A 20693-nucleotide genomic window follows, 5' to 3' on the forward strand; every position below is an offset into this window, starting at 1 on the left:
CGTTTTCCGTGTTTGCATGTTATGTGGAGGGGCAAGTGCTCTGACTGTATGTTTCTATTCGTGATAATATGACTTAAACTGAGCGTGATTAATTATTAACGTAGCAACTGAGAAAGTTATCGTAATGGTTTCCTCTTCTCTAATCATCAGCGCAGAAGCTCCACTAGAAGCATAATAACATAACTATAGAAGAAAGTCTTAAGATAATCTTATTTTTTTCTTTGGTCCTGACCTGTTTTCAGCTGGAAGCCGGGTGCCGGGCTAGTTCTCCACATTGCAACGGGAATGGGGAGAGCTGTAACCATGGGGAGGTACTGTCGCAGGTCTGCAATCAGCTTATCGCGCCCATATGCATCCAAACCCGAAAGCACCATGGAGGGTACGTAAACCATGTCTTTTCCAGTCACGTGATAAGCCACCGTCATGTTGGGTGAACCAAATACAGTCTCCACCTAAAAACATTACAATTCAAAGTCAGTCATGAAATCAGCCAAGATATTTCACATTGCATGCTTATACTGTACTGCTAAGAAGCAGGGAATATTTCACAGTTTATGGCACATATGGAACACATATCCAAACAGTAGCGCTCTCTCTCTCTCTCTCTCTCTCTCTCTCTCTCTCTCTCTCTCTCTCTCTCTCTCTCTCTCTCTCTCTCTCTCTCTATATATATATATATATATATATATATATAGATAGATAGATAGATAGATAGATAGATAACGGGGGATGAAGGAGCAGTTCCCAGGCCAGCTCTCATTGATGGTCTGCACCGTTTGGGCTGCTGTGTGAGGCCTTGCGTTGTCATGATGCAAGATGACTTCTTCTGACTGATGACCCCTGCGTTTGTTCTTGATGTCTTTCTTGACCTGCCTCAGCAGTTCACAGTAGCTGGCACGAAGTTTGAAAGTGACGATGAAGTCAAACGTGTTGTGAGCGACTGGCTGAGACATCAGTCCAAAGATTTTTACGCTGAGGGAATCTGGAATCTCGTGCACAGATGGTAAAAGTGTGTGACAGTGCTGGGAGACAGCATTGGAAAAAAATAATAAAATGTGTGTGTGTGTGTGTGTGTGTGTGTGTGTGTGTGTGTGTGTGTGTGTGTGTGTGTGTGTGTGTGTGTGTGTGTGTGTGTGTGTGTGTGTGTGTGTGTGTGTGTGTGTGTGTGTGTGTGTGTGTGTGTGTGTGTGTGTATATATACACCTGTATGTATATCATGGCTCACAATGTTGCATTTTTATTGTGGTTTTACTCCACATTAAAGTTTTCCCTGGCAATAGCGTAATGGATTATTCCTGTTTTATGATTATAGGTATCGCTGGTAAAATATTGCACTAATATCTGGAGTTCACACCTCTAATTTGTTTCAGAATGTTGTTTGTAACATCACTGCAAACAAATAAGTGTAATAAGGGGTAACAACTAAAATGTACAAGCTAAGAGGAACAATTCACTGCATTATGCTAGACAATGACTGGCAGGCTTTCCCACCAAGTGAGTAACTGTGTATTTTGCCATTTTTTTTCGCTTTCTCTGGGATTTTGGTGAGTCCTTTTCGAAGAACGGGCCAGTCTCAAGGTGTGTTCAGAGAAGAAAAGCACAAAAAGAGAATTACAAATATAATACAAATTATGTAAAGTCAGAGGACTTGCATTCAAAGCCCCCCAGGCTCACCATATTTGCCGCCAGTTGTTATCAACATGGCACAGTGTTTTGTTGCTGTGTAATTATTAATAACGTCTCAGAATGTTAAGAGAGATCTGTCAGGCACATCAGTGACATAAATCAACCTGTCCCTTGTTATTAAGATGAGTTTTGTTCGAATTAAGATGTCATTTAGCATAATTAAGATCAATTTTATTATAATTCAGTCTTAATATTCATAATGGCTAACTTCTGTCATGGAATAAACGGTGTTCAACTTCCAAGTTCTACTGAAGCTAAAAATAACTATCCATAAGATACACATTAAAATGTGGTTGGTCATTTTCGTGTAATGATTCAAAACTGGTTTGCCATCATCCGCGTCACATCTACATGTTTGCTCACCTCCCAACCGTTTCTAAGCCTTAATTAAACACACGGGCGACTGCCCTTGCCAACAGCGTGCATCGCATCGAGTGAAAGCGCAACGCTACTCAAAGAAGCCCAAGGATCCCGTTGTGAAATGGGTGATGGGAATGCAGTGAGGCCAGACACATTGTGAGCTTCAAGGAGACGTGGGAGAGCGCTGACCTTCAGGTGGGGAACTTCAAATAACACTATAAGAGAGGTATTTATTCTGAAACATGTTTGTTATTGTTGATTTAGTTGGCAGTGGTGTAGAAGTAGATGCGCTCATATCAGGTGTTATAATTACCTCACTGAGTGACCAGAAAAAAAGCTGTCAGTGCAAACACTAACCACAAATAATATGCTTTTTTTTTTCTTTTTTCACATTCCCCATCACAAGACATGGCATCTTGATGACTGCTGCGGTACTAATTTAGACACTGTACCTCATCACCCACTGCGTTGTGGGATGGAATCACTCAACCTCATTACTATATCAGTCCTCGCATAGCCTACATGGGGGTCCTTGGCCTCAGTGTTCAATTTACTTTGAGTTTATAAACTTCCAAATGTGTGTCAAGGGAAACAACCGGATTGGTTTGCATTTTAAAATTCCGCTCTCCCACATTGCCTGAATGGGCATTCTCTATTTCTCTCTCTCTCTCTCTCTCCACCACTGAAGCCACTTATCCATACATAAACACATATGTATACAGTAGTTAAAATATAGGTAATAAACCTCTTCGACTTTGCCACCTAGTTCAGGCAAATGACACAGGACGCCAAAAAAATGAAACTGCAGTTTTGACACCCCAAATTATTTAAATTATTCAAACTTTTTTGATGCCCTCGAATCGGAGGAATTGAAATCAAGAATCGTTTGCAACCGAAAATCTTTCAAATTCAAACAATGCCCAACCCTAATGACGATCACAATGAAAAACAGAATTGTATTTTAATATTGCATACTCATTCAACAGCCATTGAAACCACAACCGAACCCACTGGACACTTCATTTGGAGTATCTATGTATATACCGTATTTTCTGCACTATAAGGCGCTTCGGAGTATAAAGCGCACCTTCAATGAATGGACTATTTTAAAACTGTTTACCTACATAGGGTGTACCGCAATATAAGGCACATAGAATTGAGCTACAATAGTGGCTGCTGTTCATCAGGCATTCACTAGATGGGGCTACGCTAAAGGGAATACAATACAGCTTTATATTGAGCTTTCACAACTGCTGCAGCTGTAACAAAGCGCTTTAAAGCGATTTAAAATACTACATCCAAGAAATCAGAATAATGATCCATATATAACGTGCTTCGGATTATAAGGTGCATTGTTAGCGTTTGATAAAATTTAATGCTTTTAGGTGCGCCTTGTAGTGCGGACAATACAGGTGAGCTAAAAAGAAACAGGAGAAAGAGAGAGAGAGAAAAAGAGCTTTTGAAATCAATTGTGATTCTTCTTTGTAGAAAAAGGCTTGGATACAGTACATCTCGGAGTGAAACTCTTCAAGGTTCAGCATTGACCTTAAAGAGGGCTAATCTTTTCTATCTTTTTCAAAGCAACATTTCTGAGTGACAAATTTGGATAGCGCATACCCGAATGTACGTGTGAGGCTGTACGCACCACTCTTTCAAATGTACTCGACACGCACTGCTTTAAAGAAAGCAAATTTATAGCATGAAGTGATAATCCAACCTGTGCTTGGGCTGAGCTATCATTCAGAGCTTTCTGGAGGCCTTGACTGAGTCCTCGACGTAGATTCTGCCTCTGGATGCTGTCCAGCCTGTTCCTCCTCACATAGATGGACACAACTATGGCACAAGAATGTAGAGATGAATAAAGAAAAAAATCTGAGAAGTGAACTATGACACACAAATCAACAATGATCACATTTACCTGTTCTCACCCACATTCTTTCAGTGATATTACACTGCTGAGGTGGAGCTTCGGTGGTGGTGGTAAAAGGGGAGACGAAGACAGTAGTGCCTCCTCTTGGAGGGTTCGTCCTCAGAATGGGCGGGTTGAATAGTCTCCTGGTCGATGGAACCCTGATGGTTGCGATGGTGGTTGTTTTCCAGGAGACGGTCACAGGCAGCACCGAGGTTGTGGGGATGGACTGTGTGGTGGTGACTCGTTGCGAAGGCGTAGAAGTCTGGGGCATTCTTGTCGTGGTGCTTGCAGCCACATTTGTGGTGCTGAGTTTCACAGAGGCTGTTGTGGTGTCCTGTTGAGCGGTCAGAGGTGATACCTGAGATGTCCTCTCAGTGGGCCCAGGAGGAGTCATTCTGGTAGATTTAGAGGGGGATAGTCTGGCCTCTTTGGGAGCAGCGGGCGCAGACACTCTCGATGTTAACTTGTCCTTCTCCGCCACTATAAGAAGACAAACAGTGTGGGGGATTACCCATGAGGGATGTACTGTGGATGAGGCCAGACTGGGTGATGATGCATGTAGGAAGCAAAGTTATGATCGTTAATCATAATGAAATAACTGTCCGTGTTTATAAAACCATCTCTCATTCCAGTGAAAATGACGTTTGTTTTAGTCTTTGTCAATTGCTTCCATATATGAGCTTTTAATTTCTCATGTATTTATTTCAGCATTATTGTACAGTACAGCCGAACAGAAGGTCAGTCAAGAAATACATTTTTTTTAAACTAAAACTAATACTAAAACATAAACTATATCAATACTTTTTTTTAAAAAAATAGAAGCTAATGAAAACTACCTAAAAATAACAATTAAAAAAATAAGTAAAAATACAATAGAAAACTAATTGCCATACAGTACAATGAAAAAGTTTCATGCTAGGGTTAATGCTTGTTTAGAAGTGACAGCCAGATACACTTTACTTAAGATGAGCTCATTCAAGTGCAGGAATCATCCGCAATTACTAAAACTACAACTACTACTAATAATAATTATAATAACAACCACTTCTCATTCCTATTAGATGAATCCAATTTGAAATATGCACATGCATAATTGTCAATCGTCCAAACTTGGATGTCCTTGTGATGGTCCATCTGCGGCTAAATTTGAATTATTAAAAAAAAAAAAAAAAAAAAAAAAAAAAAAAAAAAGCCAGAAGCTGTATTTTCTGATTCAAAGGTGTTTCTCTAAAAATGGTTCATCTTTGGTGGTGCTCCACTTTCCATGTGCTGCCATTACTTTTGTGCCAAAGCTGAAAATAGTTCTTAATAGCTCAGTACTTCTGTATGCTGCCCATCATTGGCGGTGTCACCGCTATGCGGGTTTTTGGACAAGAAACAAGTCCACTCAGTTCGGTTCATTCCGGCAAGCATTTTATTACTTTTCCGTAAATCTTCATTGGCGTGCCCATCATAGTGATCCTTTCATTACTTGACAGAGAATTGTGGTCCTTCCTTCATGACACAATATAATGTCTTATGTAAGCTCTGTTTCAAAGACAGTCCATCATTTTTGAGAAAAAGACCCCAGCGCATTTGTCATCCTCCTGGGTTCTACACTCTTCACAGTTATGACTTGGCCAGTGGAATTAATCTGACACCATATTCAAGCCTTGGTGCACTCGGGCTGAAGAGGTGAGCCTCAAAAATTGAGATATCAGGAAAGGGACTTAAGGCCAAGTTTGTCCACCTATCACCAGTAAATCACGCTTATATGTCTCTTAGGATACCAGCGTCTGATCACTACGCAGAAATATGCTTATAATAATTAAGGAAACTCCGCAACGCTCATTTTGAAGTCCAGACATCCTGAGTGCTTCTGAGTTCTTTTCATTTAACATTGTTCATAGCGTGGACGATGTGTCTCTACTTACTACTTGGACATTATCAAGTGATGATTCATTAATGCGTACTTTCAATTTATTGTCCGTTTTATTGCTGGTGATGAGAGTAAAGAGACAGTGCAGTGCAGTTATGATTTGTGATACCTGAATAAAATTTGGCGGATTAACATCTTCGTTGGCCAGATGATTGGAAAACCCTTTCCAAGCAAGAGCCAATGAAAAGCGTGACCGTTACGGTTTAGGGCAGCATGGTGACCTCATGGTCTGCCTCACATTTTTGAATATCAAGATTCGAATCTCAGCCTTCCTGTGTGGAGTTTGCATGTTCTGCCCGTGCATGTATAATTTTCTCCTGGTACTCTGGCTTCCTCCTACATTCCTAAAATGTGAACGTTAGGTTGATTAAACGACATAGATTTTACAGAGGTGCGAATGTGATTGTGAATGTTAGTTTGTCAATATGCATCCTGGCATTAGCTAACGACCAGTCTAGGATGTACCCTGCTTTGATTGCCCAAAGTCAGCTGGGATCGGCACCAGCTCACCCGCAGTTAATACTGAGGACAAACGGTATAGAAAATGAATGGATGTGAGTGTTTAATACAGTGGAACAGAGTTAGGAACCATTCCATGACCTTGAGAGGAAAAATCCATTGAGAGGCAGATGGGCACAATAATGACCACTTGAGGAAGTCGCTGGAGACAGCGATGATGAGGATGTGTGTGACATTCAAGACAAACACAATTCATCACCATGGAAAAAGCAAAAAGTGGTGTAGAAGCTCTTACATGAACTTCCTGGGGACGATGAAGACGGCGTCTCTGAGTCTCGGCTGGAACTGTGTGAAGGCCATCGAGTGATTTTGCTATCAGTGGAGAGTGTCGGGGAAGTTCGACTACGACCAAGGCTCTCTGGGTGTTTGACAGTTTCCGCCATGAGAGATAAGACAGATGAAAAGGCAGGTAGGCCCGATAGGCCTTGCCCCTCAGATTCTGAGCCAGCCTCTGAGTGGGGGGCCGCAAAAGGCACCCGCTGGTCAGCTGAAGGATGAGCAGGAGCAGCTGGGACTGCGGGGTCGCTCGGTAAAGACGAGGAGCCAGAACCATCATAGGTGTTCTTTTCTGTTCATAGAATACAAAGGCAATATAAGGTTAATATTCCAGAGCCGGGCTATTTTCAAGAACCGTTTCCCAATATGCCTTCTTGTGGCTCAAATACTGTTCCAATTGAAAGTACGAATAAACCAAGAATGCACTGAGGAGCCGGATGTTGCTCTTGCCAGCTAGCTTTAACCAGGTTGGATACCTGTTAAGTAGTAAGAAAAATACCCCCAAATGCATTTTGTCCTGCTATCGCAAGGATGTTAGCAAGTACACAGCCATTCCAATTTACAAAGAGTCTTGCGTTCTTATGGAATCAGACTTACGAAAGTTTAGCTGATAGGATCATGGCGGGTCCTGATACTGTACAAGCAGACAAGTCTAATAGACTGCAGTCAAGATTAAAAAATTGCTCACGTTTGCTGTCGTATATGTTTTCTTAAGATTTTTTTTTTAACTGCATGAATAACAAATTGGGATTAAATTAACAAACCCATCACAATTAAGACCACAGAATGTCATATTTCCTGCCCTTATCTAAAGAATTTCTCTTTTTGAATTGAATTTGAATTGAACTGAATCCAACTTTATTGTCAAATGTGCTGTTTTGATTCTGTCACAGATGGATTTGAAGTGTGTCATACGTTCCAAGCCACAAGTGAATGAAGTCACAATTCGAGTCAGTTGTTCAACCAAATCAGGAAGTTGGCAAAAATACAAAAACATCTCTGCAGCAAACTTGGCAAAATACACTGTATATATTGTAAATCTAATTTGACCACGTTGGACTAATTTTTAGTATGACCTGCGTGTTTGGTCAAACGCTGAAAGAAATTGTCGTTCACATGACAGAAATAATCAGAAAGCCGCAGGAGACAATTGACCAGTTCGGAGTCCAAACTATTCTCGTGCTGGTCCCATTTTCTGCTTTTATTCACATCCAATCATCAACAGATCCATCTTCCATCCGCTCAGCATGATGAAGTGCATCCAGATAGCTCTCCTTCACATCACATTATGGGATTTGAAAGGGAACTTTGAATATAAAGTGAAATATACATTATCAAGCAGTCACTTGGCTTCATGTATATTTAACATCACTTGCACAAAATCTAAAACTACATGAGGTTTCTACTTTGTATCAATATTTTTTTTTCCATTACAACTGTCATGAGAAAATATCGCTAAAGTGGCAATTCAGTGACACCCAGCGCATCTTTAAATGTCACCATTACCTCAGAGAAGTGCTCCAGCGCCTTTCCTCATTTGCTTTTACGTGAATTGTGAACATGTGAACATCGACAGCGCCTTCATGCCACGTGATCTTGCAGATTTGCCATCTGTGATTAAGTGAATATGACGGTCAAATGTGATTATCACCGTATGACGATCTGAAAAAAATTGGATGAGTATGAATCCATTAGGTACCATAAAATGTGTGAGCTGCTTCAAAGCTGCCATAAGGTCACTAACGAAACGGACGTTCCAGCACCTCGCCCGCTCTGCTAACACAGATTCGCGTGCCAATCCTCGCCGAGGTGTTGGCTACCAACGGTTCGCCACCTGCTCTGACGGTGTGATGAACATAGGATGATTTTTCAACAACGGGCCAATGGGGGCAAGGTGATTAGATAAATATAGTTTTGGCTAGCAGGGGGGAAAAGAGAAAGTGGAGCTGACAACATCGAGGAAAGTAAGTGCAGTTAGAAAAGGTCCGAGAAGAGCAAAGGGATTGGAGCCGAAGTCCTTTGCAAATGAAATGAACAATGACGTTTGCAGGGTTTTTTTTTTTTTTTTAAAGGAAAGACAAGAAGCACTCATGGTTGTCTACTTTACTGAAAGTAGCATAAATGTGATACCATTGTATAAATGAATATAGAGACGCTGTGCAGCACAGGTGTCAAACTCAAGGCCCGGGGGCCAGATCTGGCACGCCACATTATTTTATGTGGCCCGCCAAAAGCAGCTCCAACATGTCAACTTCCATGATCTTTTCTAAAATGCCTACCAAAATGTTAAATTCTCATATGTAATAAATAAGAGATATATTCTAAGCATTTTCTTGTGACCAAACCCCTCATGATAGTAACTTAAACAACAGTTAAATCAACAGTTACTCTTGACTTCTTTATATGGTTTCAGTCATAACGGCCCTCCAAGTGAAATGGTAACTAAGATGTGGCCTGCGCCAAAAACGAGTTTGACACCCCTGCTGTACAGTATATAATGTGCCTGTTGCATACCTTGAAATTTGAGTGCACAGATCACACAATTTGGATGAATTACACAGCATATCACACAAAAGTTCAGTGATTCTCATAAAACATCATTTTATAGGCTCTTTATTAAAAAAATAATAATAATAAATAAAGGTATAATGGAATCGAATGTAAAGAATTAAATAGTTTTTCTTTTTTTTGCTTCAATACATTGGACATTATGCTGCTCCCCCTGGTGTATCTGCCCTGACCAACTGGGGGCAGTATAATACAGATGTCGCAACATTCATGGAGACTGCAGGAATAGTATTTGGTATCTCAAAAAACTCATAGTCGGGTCACTCATATTGCAAGGTACCACTGTATTAGTAATTACACTACAACATGGACTGCTTTATAAAGCAGCGCTCTGCAGTCTTCAGCTCGCAAACCACAACATTAGGTACACCAGCACACAGATCCAAGAGCTGCACCTGCAATTCTGCTGTGACATAATGACTGACACTGTCACAGAAGGCAGCTTATTGTGATTATGTTGGCAGTGGTGTTGAAGCGTACTTAATAACCTTGAAAGCTTATTTTTATATTTTGGTTACTTTATCTCGTGACAAAGGCGGGACAAATGCTGCGGAGGTCCACACCGCAAGAATAAATATATTCATACAATATATTCGAAAATATTTCCTTTTTCCACCCCTTCGGTCATTTTTTTTTCTTTTCAATTTATAACTTTCTCTCAGAAGTCAACACAAATGCTTTATATTCATCCCCTGAGCAGACAGCACTATATTTGTGTAACCAGCAGTCCAACATGTCACCGCGTGCTCCATTGTACACTACTTCGCCTTTTGCTCTCAGCTGTTTTTGTGCTCTTGAGTGCAGAAAATGGTAAACAAGAGAGTACATTTCCAAAGAGAGGCACAGAGAACCCTGGAAGCAGAGAAACATTTCACAACTAGGATTGTCTGCTTGTGATGAGGTGCCAGAGGCATCCCTCAGGTTTGGACCATTTCATGGCAGACACACGCACACGCACACACACACACACACACACGCACGCACGCACGCACGCACGCACACACACACACACACACACACACACACACACACACACACACACACACAGGATGCAAATGCAACCAAGGCGTTCTTCTTGTCTTATTCAAAGTGTGACTGTAAATCGCTGAGATGTTTGGAAGGTCCTGACATCCTGCGTCCTGTTGTGTGCACAGCGACGGTCACTGCTGAGGTGACACAATGCAGTGCTTTCTATTTTCTTCAGTGACATGCATCAGCTGTCTGGAGCTCAGCCCAGGAAACACTTAACTCCAGCAGCCATGCCGAGATGTCGACGTGTTCTCGATAAATGGGGTGTTTATCTTCTTTATCAACAGTTTTCCATCTTTTTCAATCACCGGGTAGGGTCGCGGGTGTGCAAAGGAGGGGGGAGGAGCACCAATGGGGCGGAAGCTGGGGCCTCCACCCAGATTGTATATTTATGGCCATGTGGAAGGGGCAACCGCTTGGGAAAACTCCCATTCGCCGCAACTGCTCAAATTAGGGTGTTTAAAATTGGGTTCGGCTTTGAAAGTAGGGCTTCAAATTAGGGTTTCAAACTCACATTAGGGATTATGGAATGGGAGTGTAAACTCATCCACACAGGATGATATCAACTTTACACCATGAACATGCTGTTAAACGCGTGATATGTTTAGTTTGTTATATGTGTTATTATTTTATGTGCTTATTTTGGAGTAATGAACATTGATTTCACTGTTACCACTTTATCTGGGTGTCATGCATAATCCTTAGTCGATCAGTCTTTGCTGTTGGGTGGAAACCTTATATGCCAATTCTTAACTAAAACTAAACGTTTTTTTTTTGTATTTGTCGACTAAAATTCGACTCAAACCTTTTTGAGTTTTTGTCATCGAAAACTATCACAAGCAGGAATGACTAAAACTAATTAGGCATTGTTGCCCAAAAGACTAGGACTCAGACTAAGACTCAATCTAAAACGGCTGCCACAAACAACACCGGTGTCGTCTTGTGCATTTTGGCTTGCTGAAGTCAGGAGTTCTTCTGCAACACAACATTGGTTCTCGGTCATTCAAAACATGTTTGGTGGGGTTGAGATCAGAGTCTTTAAGTTCTTCCACACCAAGCATTCCCATCTGGAACTTGCTTAGTGCAGAAAAAAAAAGGGGGTTTTACTCAAACGATTTGTGGAGCATAGAATGGACCAAAATGATCTTGTCAAGTTATAAAAATGAAGCCAAACACTTATTTTGTAGCGGTTTCTACCACCAGCAAGAGAAAGCCATTACTTGGGTTAGTTTTAAAAGGTAACAGGGGACACATTCTCCCTGAATTCTTACATGAAAAATTATATATCTGCTGGCTCAAACGCTTTGAGAGTAAAAAATAAATAAATAAATAAATTGATGCCCAGAGCTATTGATTTCTTGGCCTCAATGTGCACATTCAGAAAGATGCAATTTCTCTAAATGGTGCGCAAGGTGTACAAAGCAAGCCATTCCGGGAAAGTTGTTTCAGAAGCCCTTTGTCGGCCAAATAACCATATTTGGGAATTTAACAAAATGGAGACCGCATGCCTTACTGTAAGGTTGCAGAAGAAGTTGTTTTCTCCAAGACAATCAGAGCAGAGGGGGTAAAAGAAAACAATAGAAAATATAATGCATATCATTCAATAAATTATATTGTATATTATTAGTTTTTGAAAAACCCGGAAACTGCTGCTGTGAAAGTTATTTAACCTTGCAAATATAAAAACCGTCCAAGCGAATACTCTCTAAAACTATTATTGACGTTACATACGAGAATATAAATGCATAACTCAATCTCCACATCGAGTTTAAGCAAACTTGTAATGTAGTCCGTTGGGATGTCTCATGTCTCACATTCTTTTGTATATTTCATGGTCGTGAACTCTTCCTCAATTTAATCCAATAATTTCCCATCTTGGGATAGAGACAATGTGGCAAATACAACTGAAAAGGTTGCTCATTTGCATTCAGAATACGGAACACTGGCACGGCAGTACTTGGAATTGAAATGGACTGATTAAGATTTTTTTTTCTTAAAATAGGTGCATGATCCTCTTATCATTAGAAATTAATGCTATGAAAGAAGGAAGAACCATTAAAATCAGCAAAAAGACATCCTCTGTCACTATTAGAAGTAACGCAAATGGATGACAGATTTTTAAAAATATTTTGAATGCATACTCAACTTGAATCAATTTGAAATAAAACAACCCGCATGTAATGTAATTGAAGAGTGAACCCGACCTAAGATTTGGAACCTCTGAAATAGATGTTATATACATACAAAAGCTGTAATTTCAGAATGACGACTTTCATTGTAATGTGAAACTATTTGAGTTAAAGTTGATAGTCTACATTTCAATCACATTTGTATTCTCTTATCCATTGCGGTGGTCTATTAAGGCAAATTCAAAAGGAACAGGAGAGCGTCCAAATACTTCTGGACCGAAGTGAATATTGTGCAACCCAAATATGCAGCAGAGATTGAGCTAAATTTAGCCTCAAGGGATTAAAATGGGTGTAATTAAAAATAATAATTATTTTCTTTCCATTGCAGCTCATTTTAGCTCTTTTTTGGGGTGGGGGATGGCAGTGGAAAACTAACTCATCACATTATCAACAATCCAACAGAAGTACATCATTGTGTCACTTCAAATAACATCTTGTCACAGTGCGGCTCTGTGTGGCGCATCTGCGTGCAGAGACGAGGACGTGACTGTATTAAAACTCATGGTCGTCTGCTGCGAGCTTGATGCGCGAGGAGACAGCGCGAGGAGATAACTGCATGCTGTGACTCTGATGGATCTCGGGATTGCGGCCGCTAGTTGACATGGTGGATGTGAAATGGCAGCCGGGGGTCAAGGGAGAGCGCCGGCTAATGAGATTACATACAAGGTGAGCATGACTTCGCCTTCTGAGCTATGCATTTGCTCTACTTAAGTTGGCAGACCTCGTACCTTTGATGGGGACATTTTCATTAATTGGAAAATTCACTTTTAGAGGGACATCAAGAATGTTCTCATGATAACAAGCACTATGCGGAGGATTTGAAGTCAAATGTGCCCGATGCAACAAGATCCTGAATTCAGTGCAAAGTAGAATTCAGCCAAAGTTGACAAAAATATGACTCAAAGGTATCACAAAACTTTGAAGATCGAACCCTCGGTTGCCCTGATATCACTCAAGAGTGAGCAGATTCCACGAAACCTCAGCTCAACAAGCTGTACCAGGGTGCCGCCATTCCAACAAGGGAGGAGCAATCGTTTAAAGCAAAGTGGTAGCTGGAGTGTTCCTTTTATGGAATGTAACAAGCAAATAATTAGAATGTTACAGATGCAGTGAAAAAAATTACAAAAGCCAACTCAGAAAATGTGCAGAATGTAGCTTCGGACTCACAATCGGCTGTATTAGCGTGAAAATATCGTCAATGTGATCAGATTTTATACCAATTACCAAGGGATGATAAACGCATTTAGTTTTTGGCAACATTAAAAAAATATGCACAGGCACGACTAAAACAACAACCATACTTCTTACACTTAGAATATTTGTAACGGACCAGTGAATAATATTAATCCATCCATCTATTCATTTTCTAATCTGTTTATCCTCACGGGGGTCACTGGAGTGCTGGAGCCTATCCCAGATGTATTTGGGCAGGAGGTGGGTTAAACCATGAACTGGTGGCCAGCCAATCGCAGGGCACACATAGATGAACAACTGTTCATGCTCACAATCACACCTAGGGACAATTTGGAGTGTTCCATTAACCTGCAATATAGCAAGCACTCCAAGTGCTAAATACAGAATATTTTGTTGTAAAAAGGATCTTATTATCTTATATCTTTAAAACGATGATTGACAAAATTATGTTTATTATTGTGCTCCAGTGGGGGAAAAAATGATTGTGTGGTTGTCCACTACCGTATTGGGATGCATGATTACCTTTGCGGTAGTTTGTCACTTAGCGTCACCCGTTCTTAAGGAAGGGGGAAAAAAATGTAAGCCACTTGTAAGTATTAATAAATTGGCACACGGTCTAAATATTCATTCCTCACTTGAAAAGAGATCTCGAGATTGTCTTTTATAATGGCTATTTGTTTACAAGGTTTACACATGCAAAGCTATCACAACAAAAGTGAAGTGGTGTGAAGGAAGTGGAGTAGAACCCAAGTCAACACACATTCAGTTAGCTAATTACCGTCTTAAGCACTGATTCCACATGCATAATGTAGAGTAAGTGCTTTGCATAAAATGTGGCCGTCCTGATGCCTAAGGCTGTGGTGTCTTCACAGAAACACAATATAAGCACAGGACAGTTTCACGATCTACAATGTCACATTTGTTGTCTGTGTAGGAAGACAAGGCTTCAGTCTCCTAGCAGGGTGATGTGTGCAGGTGATCTCAAGGATTGGTCATCTGCTGTGACAGAATGAGCACAAAGCCAAGCCGAGAATGTTCCGGTATGACTATGTGAGAGCGATCACATGTCCCTACCTCGGACGATTTAATTGGGCCCGAGGAGACACTTTAGAGGAAGTCAAAGCTTCTCCAGTCTACTGACAGCCTGTTTATCAGTACGGTGGTGCCTTGACCTGCGAGTTTAATTTGTATCGTGACCATTGACATATCTCAAATAATTTTTCCGTATAGAAATGAATACAAATGCCATTTATGCATTCCAGGACAACAAAAAAAGCACCAACAAAAATGTTTGTAAAATATTTTTAATTAACCATTACGGACTTGTTTTTTTCTGCACTGTAAGGCATTTCGGATTATAAGGCGCACCTTCAATGAATGGCCTGTTTTGAAAACGGTTTTCATAAATCGGGCACACTGCATCACAAGGCGCATAGAATAGAAGCTACAACAGTGGCTGCGGTTGTGCTATGCATCCACTAGATGGTGCTATGCTACAGGGAATACAATACAATACATACAATGCAATACAATACAGCTTTATTTATATAGAACCTTCACAACCGCTGCACCTGTAAAAAAAAAGTCATGAGAACTGGTCATGAACACGGACTTGAAACATAAATACAAATGGCATACAAAGGCAAATGATTCCAGAAAAAGGCACACAAACCTCGTGCGCTCCCATTCACAAGGGGCTAAATGTCCTTAGAAGTCTCGCTTGTCTCCTTCTCCGGTTTCCTCCCATTCTCCAAAAACATGCTTGGCAGGTTAATGGAACACTCAAAATTGTCCCTACATGTGATTGTGAGCATAAGTGGTTGTTCGTCTATGCGTGCCCTGCAATTGGCTGGCCCAAAGACAGCTGGGATAGGCTCCAGCACGCCCGCGACCCTTGTGAGGGTAAGCAGATTGGAAAATTGATGTTTCATGCTTTAATTCAACGGACAGTGTGCTACTCCTTCTGGTGTGAAGTATAATACATACCGACATACTATACAAAGATTTGATGATGAATGACTGAAGACCTTTGCAACTAAGTAGAATACTTGTCATTTTTCGCAAAGGAGAAAGAATATATGCCTGTGAGTGATGTATCGTCTGTCTGTCTGCATTGTTTCTGTTTGAGCACAAATATACGTTGTTTAAAGCTTTATAACTACGCAATGCAGACGCGATTTACTATAAAGTCACACTACTGATTCAGATGAATCTGTTCGCAAAAGGGAGCAGTAGGGGTTGGCCGAGGCCAGAAATGGTTGAAGTAAAGCGAACAATGAAGGATAATAAGGTGAGGAAAGTCTGTTAAGCTTTCAGTTAAAGCCGACTGAAACCTTGAGCATCGACATACTGACTCAAGAGTCAATGCTCTGTAGTCCGAGATGTCTGCAAGCTGCAAGGCACAATCAAATACAGGCCTACTTTAGCGCATGAGATTTTGAAGGATTCGGGGTTAAAAAAAACGAACTGTATGTATGCTGCTGTAAATTGAAATCAGATTGAAACAGTGAGTTTGGATATGTTGCGCAATAGCTACTACTTTACAAGCATGAGGTGGAGTATTGTTTTGTTATTTGTTGCTTTTGTCAATTATGAACCAGCTACACGAACCATTCCCATTCAAATTTATGGTACAGTACCGCATGTGCCATGCAAGACTGCATTTACTATATATAAAAATAAAGTATAAACAGAGACTGCTCCGCAGGAGGTAGTGGAAAGTGTGTCACAAACGTGAATGAGGAATGCTTCTTCCCGCACATAACTGAATAACACACCAAATGGGCGCCATCACAGCATCCCCGCTTTGTGTGTCACATCGCAACGATCACGTGCTCAAAATTGATGCTCCACAGCTGGCGCCAAACGAAATCTCCGTAGGTTCGCCCTGACAGCTTGATGGATCAGCTCTGCAAGGGAAACCTTGGCGACTCGAGGAGGCAGACCACCACGTTACTGCAGCGGATGTCGTGACGGCAGTGGACACCCCACCGTCATGTTTCTAATGAGGTCAAGAAACGGGAGGGAAGAAATCTCCACGCTCATTTCACAACGACACTGCATGATAGACAGGTTCCCATCACACTGCTGCAACCTTTACATCAGGCATACAGATGCTGAGCAGCGGGACTGTACCAATATTTGGGATGCTATGTTGAGACGATGACAAGTAAGACTATGACAGTATAATGTATTTTGACTTTTATCCCCCTCTCACTGTGCAGTAATCAATCAAATTATTCAATATAATTATAAAACTAGCAACCAATTTAGCGAACAAAGAGCTCCCTGCGGTCTACATAATATTTATGATAATTACATGGAAATTTCAGACAGAGAGTGGAGGTTTTGTTTTGGATCAACACCAGAGGCGGGCAGCCTGGTGGAGCATGTGGTTAGCAAGTCTGCTTCACAGTCAAAGGTTGGGAGTTGCAATCTCACTTGGACCTTTCTGTGTAGAATTTGCATGTTGTCGTGAAAACAAACAAGTCATTTCAAAGACTTTCAATATGTTCAATATTATGTTTGAGTCTGAGTGAAAATGATTGTCTCTAGGTGGCTAGCAACAAGTGTACCTTGCCTCTCACACAAAGTCCGCTGGGTTATAGGCAGCACTGTAGAACAAGGTAAGCGATTCATCAGGAATAGGCATGGCTGGGATAGGCTCCAGCATGCCCCGCGACCCTTGTGAGGGGTAACAAATGCCAGAGGTAACATCCTCGGTATGCCGAAACGTCTAGCATGATGCAAAGAATCAAATTCCCAAACAAGTTCACGAAAACCTGCATATGCAACTCGAGCACAGCACTGTTTATGAGCCCATTATTGATAAAGCCGTAATTGAATGTAGACCAGTCCAGGCTTATACCCAAGCCTATCGCCGAAAGTCAGCTGAAACAGGGTCCAGCACATCCCATAATGACGAGATCTGCTATTAAAAAAAAAAAAAAAGACAGTATAAAATATGTACATTCTATTACTGCATTCCCTTGTAGATTAGCCAGCGATGGTCATGAACTGAAAGGCAAAGCGTATAAAGGCGTCAATTAGAGGTATGATGTTTATTCGTGGGAAGGCTTTTCTTTCGACAAATATATCTAAATCAAAATACACATCAAATCTCAGTACATGCTGCACTGCTCAACACAAGAAAGAATATTTAAACTGGTCCATTATGACGGGACTTTATGTGAGACACGAGTCCACAAGCCCCAATATGTGATGCAGCTTCTCAGAGACTACTACTGAAGAACAAATTAGATCTTTAATGAATAAAAGAAGATATTAGATTATTAAAATGTTAGGAAAAGGGACAACTTGATGGATGAGTGCTCAGGCGAAACCATTTGCTGGGTTCTCAGATTAAATTGGGAAAATGTCATTAAACTGAACATCAGGGCTCAAGTCTTAAATTTCACATACTGCACGTCCTCCGCCCAGTGTGGCAATAGCGGTGCTGCGGGTTTATTTCAGAGCTCAGAGGCAGACAGACACTGAAAAGAGGCGTCCTCGCAGGAACCCACCCAGATGGTAAGTTTCTTTCTGAATAATAACGAGGCACAAATCATTACATGCCAGTATGGAGATGTTTGATGGACGGAGGTATCAAATGCTAATCTCAGATGCCATTTGGAAAACAAAAAAAGAAAATCATGATTATATCCTCTCCTTTAGGTGGTCTTAACATCACCACGACAGATTGTTTCAAATAACAATGTAGGAAAGAGCCGAGCATAAACTGGATGAGAAAGCGCAGGCACAAAAAGAACCCTGGGAAATCAATGGATTACGATTACGATTGTCACATAAGGGGAAGGGGGAGTGTGTGTCTGTGTGTGGGGGGGTTGGGTGGTACTGCAAAATAAACTCGAGTACATTATTATGTTGTGTCATTTTACTAAAAAGTGCATAACTGTTTATAGGGACTTGTGTACTATACAGAGACACAAAATTTGTAAGTACTCCTCCCTTCCTTTGCTACGGGACAATTTTGCCGTGGCATATATGAGAGGTGCACGTGGTAGTTAATCACCACCAGTGTTGTTTTTATGTAATCCTCTCAATGGTGGAATATGAACATGTGCATCTCTATGACCTCTCCGCTGAACACAACCTAATAGGTGTCATCCATGTCTCTTCTGATGTTTACCACGAAGGAATAAAGGGACTGACTTGCAATATCATCACTGGAACAAATACGGGTAACACTAAAAGGTGAACACCCTCTAATGCTGCTCTTCACCTCCATTGACCTGCTCGAGTTGTACTGCTGCGATGCAAAGAAAGACAGTCGCGTTGCATTTCAATGCGAAAAAGGTAAAAATAAGGAATCAAGCAAGTACAACAGAACACACATGTAAACCTTTCATAAATCGGGCCTTTTATGAGAGATTATTTAAAACACACACACACACACACACACAAAATGAGAACACAATCCAGATGAAAACGATAGTGGCAAATGAATACCTATAAATCCAAGGTATCCAGGGAGGAGACCATAATTTCCCCTCTCTGCACAAAGTCATGGGAGTGGCGATCTCAGACAAACATCACACCCACACAATGAAATGATGTAACAGCACATCCCCAAAGGATGAGGGGAAGCAAACTGCTATTTGCTACACTGCAATATGCAGAATTGATGGGTTTGAAAAACGCGTAAAGAGACATCTTTCCAGAGCCCTGCAACAGCACATTGGGATTAAGCCTGGGATGACCTGTTACTCTGGGAGTCGGTTGTGCCATTTGAACACTGACGCCGCAACCACAGAGCACTAAAACAAAGGCATGAATCAAACTATTGCTATACAAGCGACGACAAAGTACACGTGGTGTCGTGCAGGCTGGTTGAACTAGCATTTGATTGTACCGGGGAGGAGAAAAAAAAAACCCTAAAAAAAAACTATGATTTCCTCCACCAAGAAGACTTGTTGTTTGTTGGAAAGCAGTATTTCATAAATACAATTTAATATTAACACAATTTCGCTGAAATGTGAGGCACAGGGAAATGAAGAGGTAATTTTGTCCATTAAAAACATATGTGAAAATTGTTGAGATTACTTCCAAATGTGAGATGCACTCAAAAGTGTTTAAACATGCAGGCCGAAAGACTTTTCGAAAAGATGGATTACTCATTAATAAGACCTCAACAAGTGTTGAACTCTCCCTTTAATGTGCTCAGAGTTTGTGATGCTTCACTGGCACTGATGTGGCAAATGGGTTCCTCCACTCATCTCCTTGACACGATTGCTAGAAACCAGGAATAATGGGGGGGAGGGGGGGGGTTGCTATTTAAACGACCAGTGCAAGCCATCCGTCCCGAGTCAAACTTCAGGGACTGAAGGACACCACATGGGGTCATCTCATGACTTCTTGAGGTTACGTGGTGGTTCATGTAATGAAATCCCATGAAACTTTGAAGCGCAGAATAATTCAAGACTGTGTAAAATGGTGGAAATTAATATTGCAATATCATGAATATTTCCTTTTCACTTTTAGTTTAAAGCGACTGTCTCAAAAATTTGGGGGGGAAATAATATGGCCTGCCATGAAGGAATATCGTATTTTTCTTGGAATGGTTACCGGATTCATCGACTTGAATGATCGGTAATTTCGCCGTTACCTGCCACGATGCTTCTCATTTCACCTTACAGTGCTAAGTAAGTACAGTCTAAGTACAGACTAAAAGAGACGAGGATCTTACCATCTATCCATCCATTCATTTTCTGAACGGCTTAATGTCACAAGGGTCGCCTGGCGTGCTGGACCCAATCCCAGTTGCCAGCCAATCGCAGGTATCTTAGCATAAACGCAAATCCCACTCCTACTTGAAGCGTCAGACATACAACGTCATCATGTCAGATACCGACCCCAGCAACCCCATCCAATCATGTTTGTAAAACAATAGGACTGATGTCCACAAAAGAATTCAATTTTGTGTTTTTACATGACAATGTGATCATTCTTTGTTAGTTGTGGTCGTGAGAATCCCCAAAAAGGGGTCAAGCCACAGGAAAACAAAGTGCCATTCACTATAACC

At 41.1% G+C, this 20693-nt stretch overlaps 1 protein-coding gene across 1 annotated transcript in view; it reads right to left on the minus strand.

The window, feature by feature from the left end:
• The window catches only part of kiaa1549lb (KIAA1549-like b), a 47273-nt gene that overhangs the window by 20309 nt on the left and 6271 nt on the right, over window positions 1-20693 (minus strand). The window contains exons 2-5 of the mRNA XM_019895860.1: window positions 6631-6963; window positions 3965-4438; window positions 3764-3879; window positions 233-452 (exon numbers count right to left, since the gene is read on the minus strand). Of these exons, the coding sequence (XP_019751419.1) occupies window positions 233-452; window positions 3764-3879; window positions 3965-4438; window positions 6631-6963 (1143 nt within the window). The remainder of the gene's footprint in view (window positions 1-232; window positions 453-3763; window positions 3880-3964; window positions 4439-6630; window positions 6964-20693) is intronic.

The sequence above is a fragment of the Hippocampus comes genome, unplaced genomic scaffold, assembly GCF_001891065.2.
Source record: "Hippocampus comes isolate QL1 unplaced genomic scaffold, H_comes_QL1_v1.1 scaffold80, whole genome shotgun sequence".
Taxonomy (NCBI): Eukaryota; Metazoa; Chordata; class Actinopteri; order Syngnathiformes; family Syngnathidae; genus Hippocampus; species Hippocampus comes.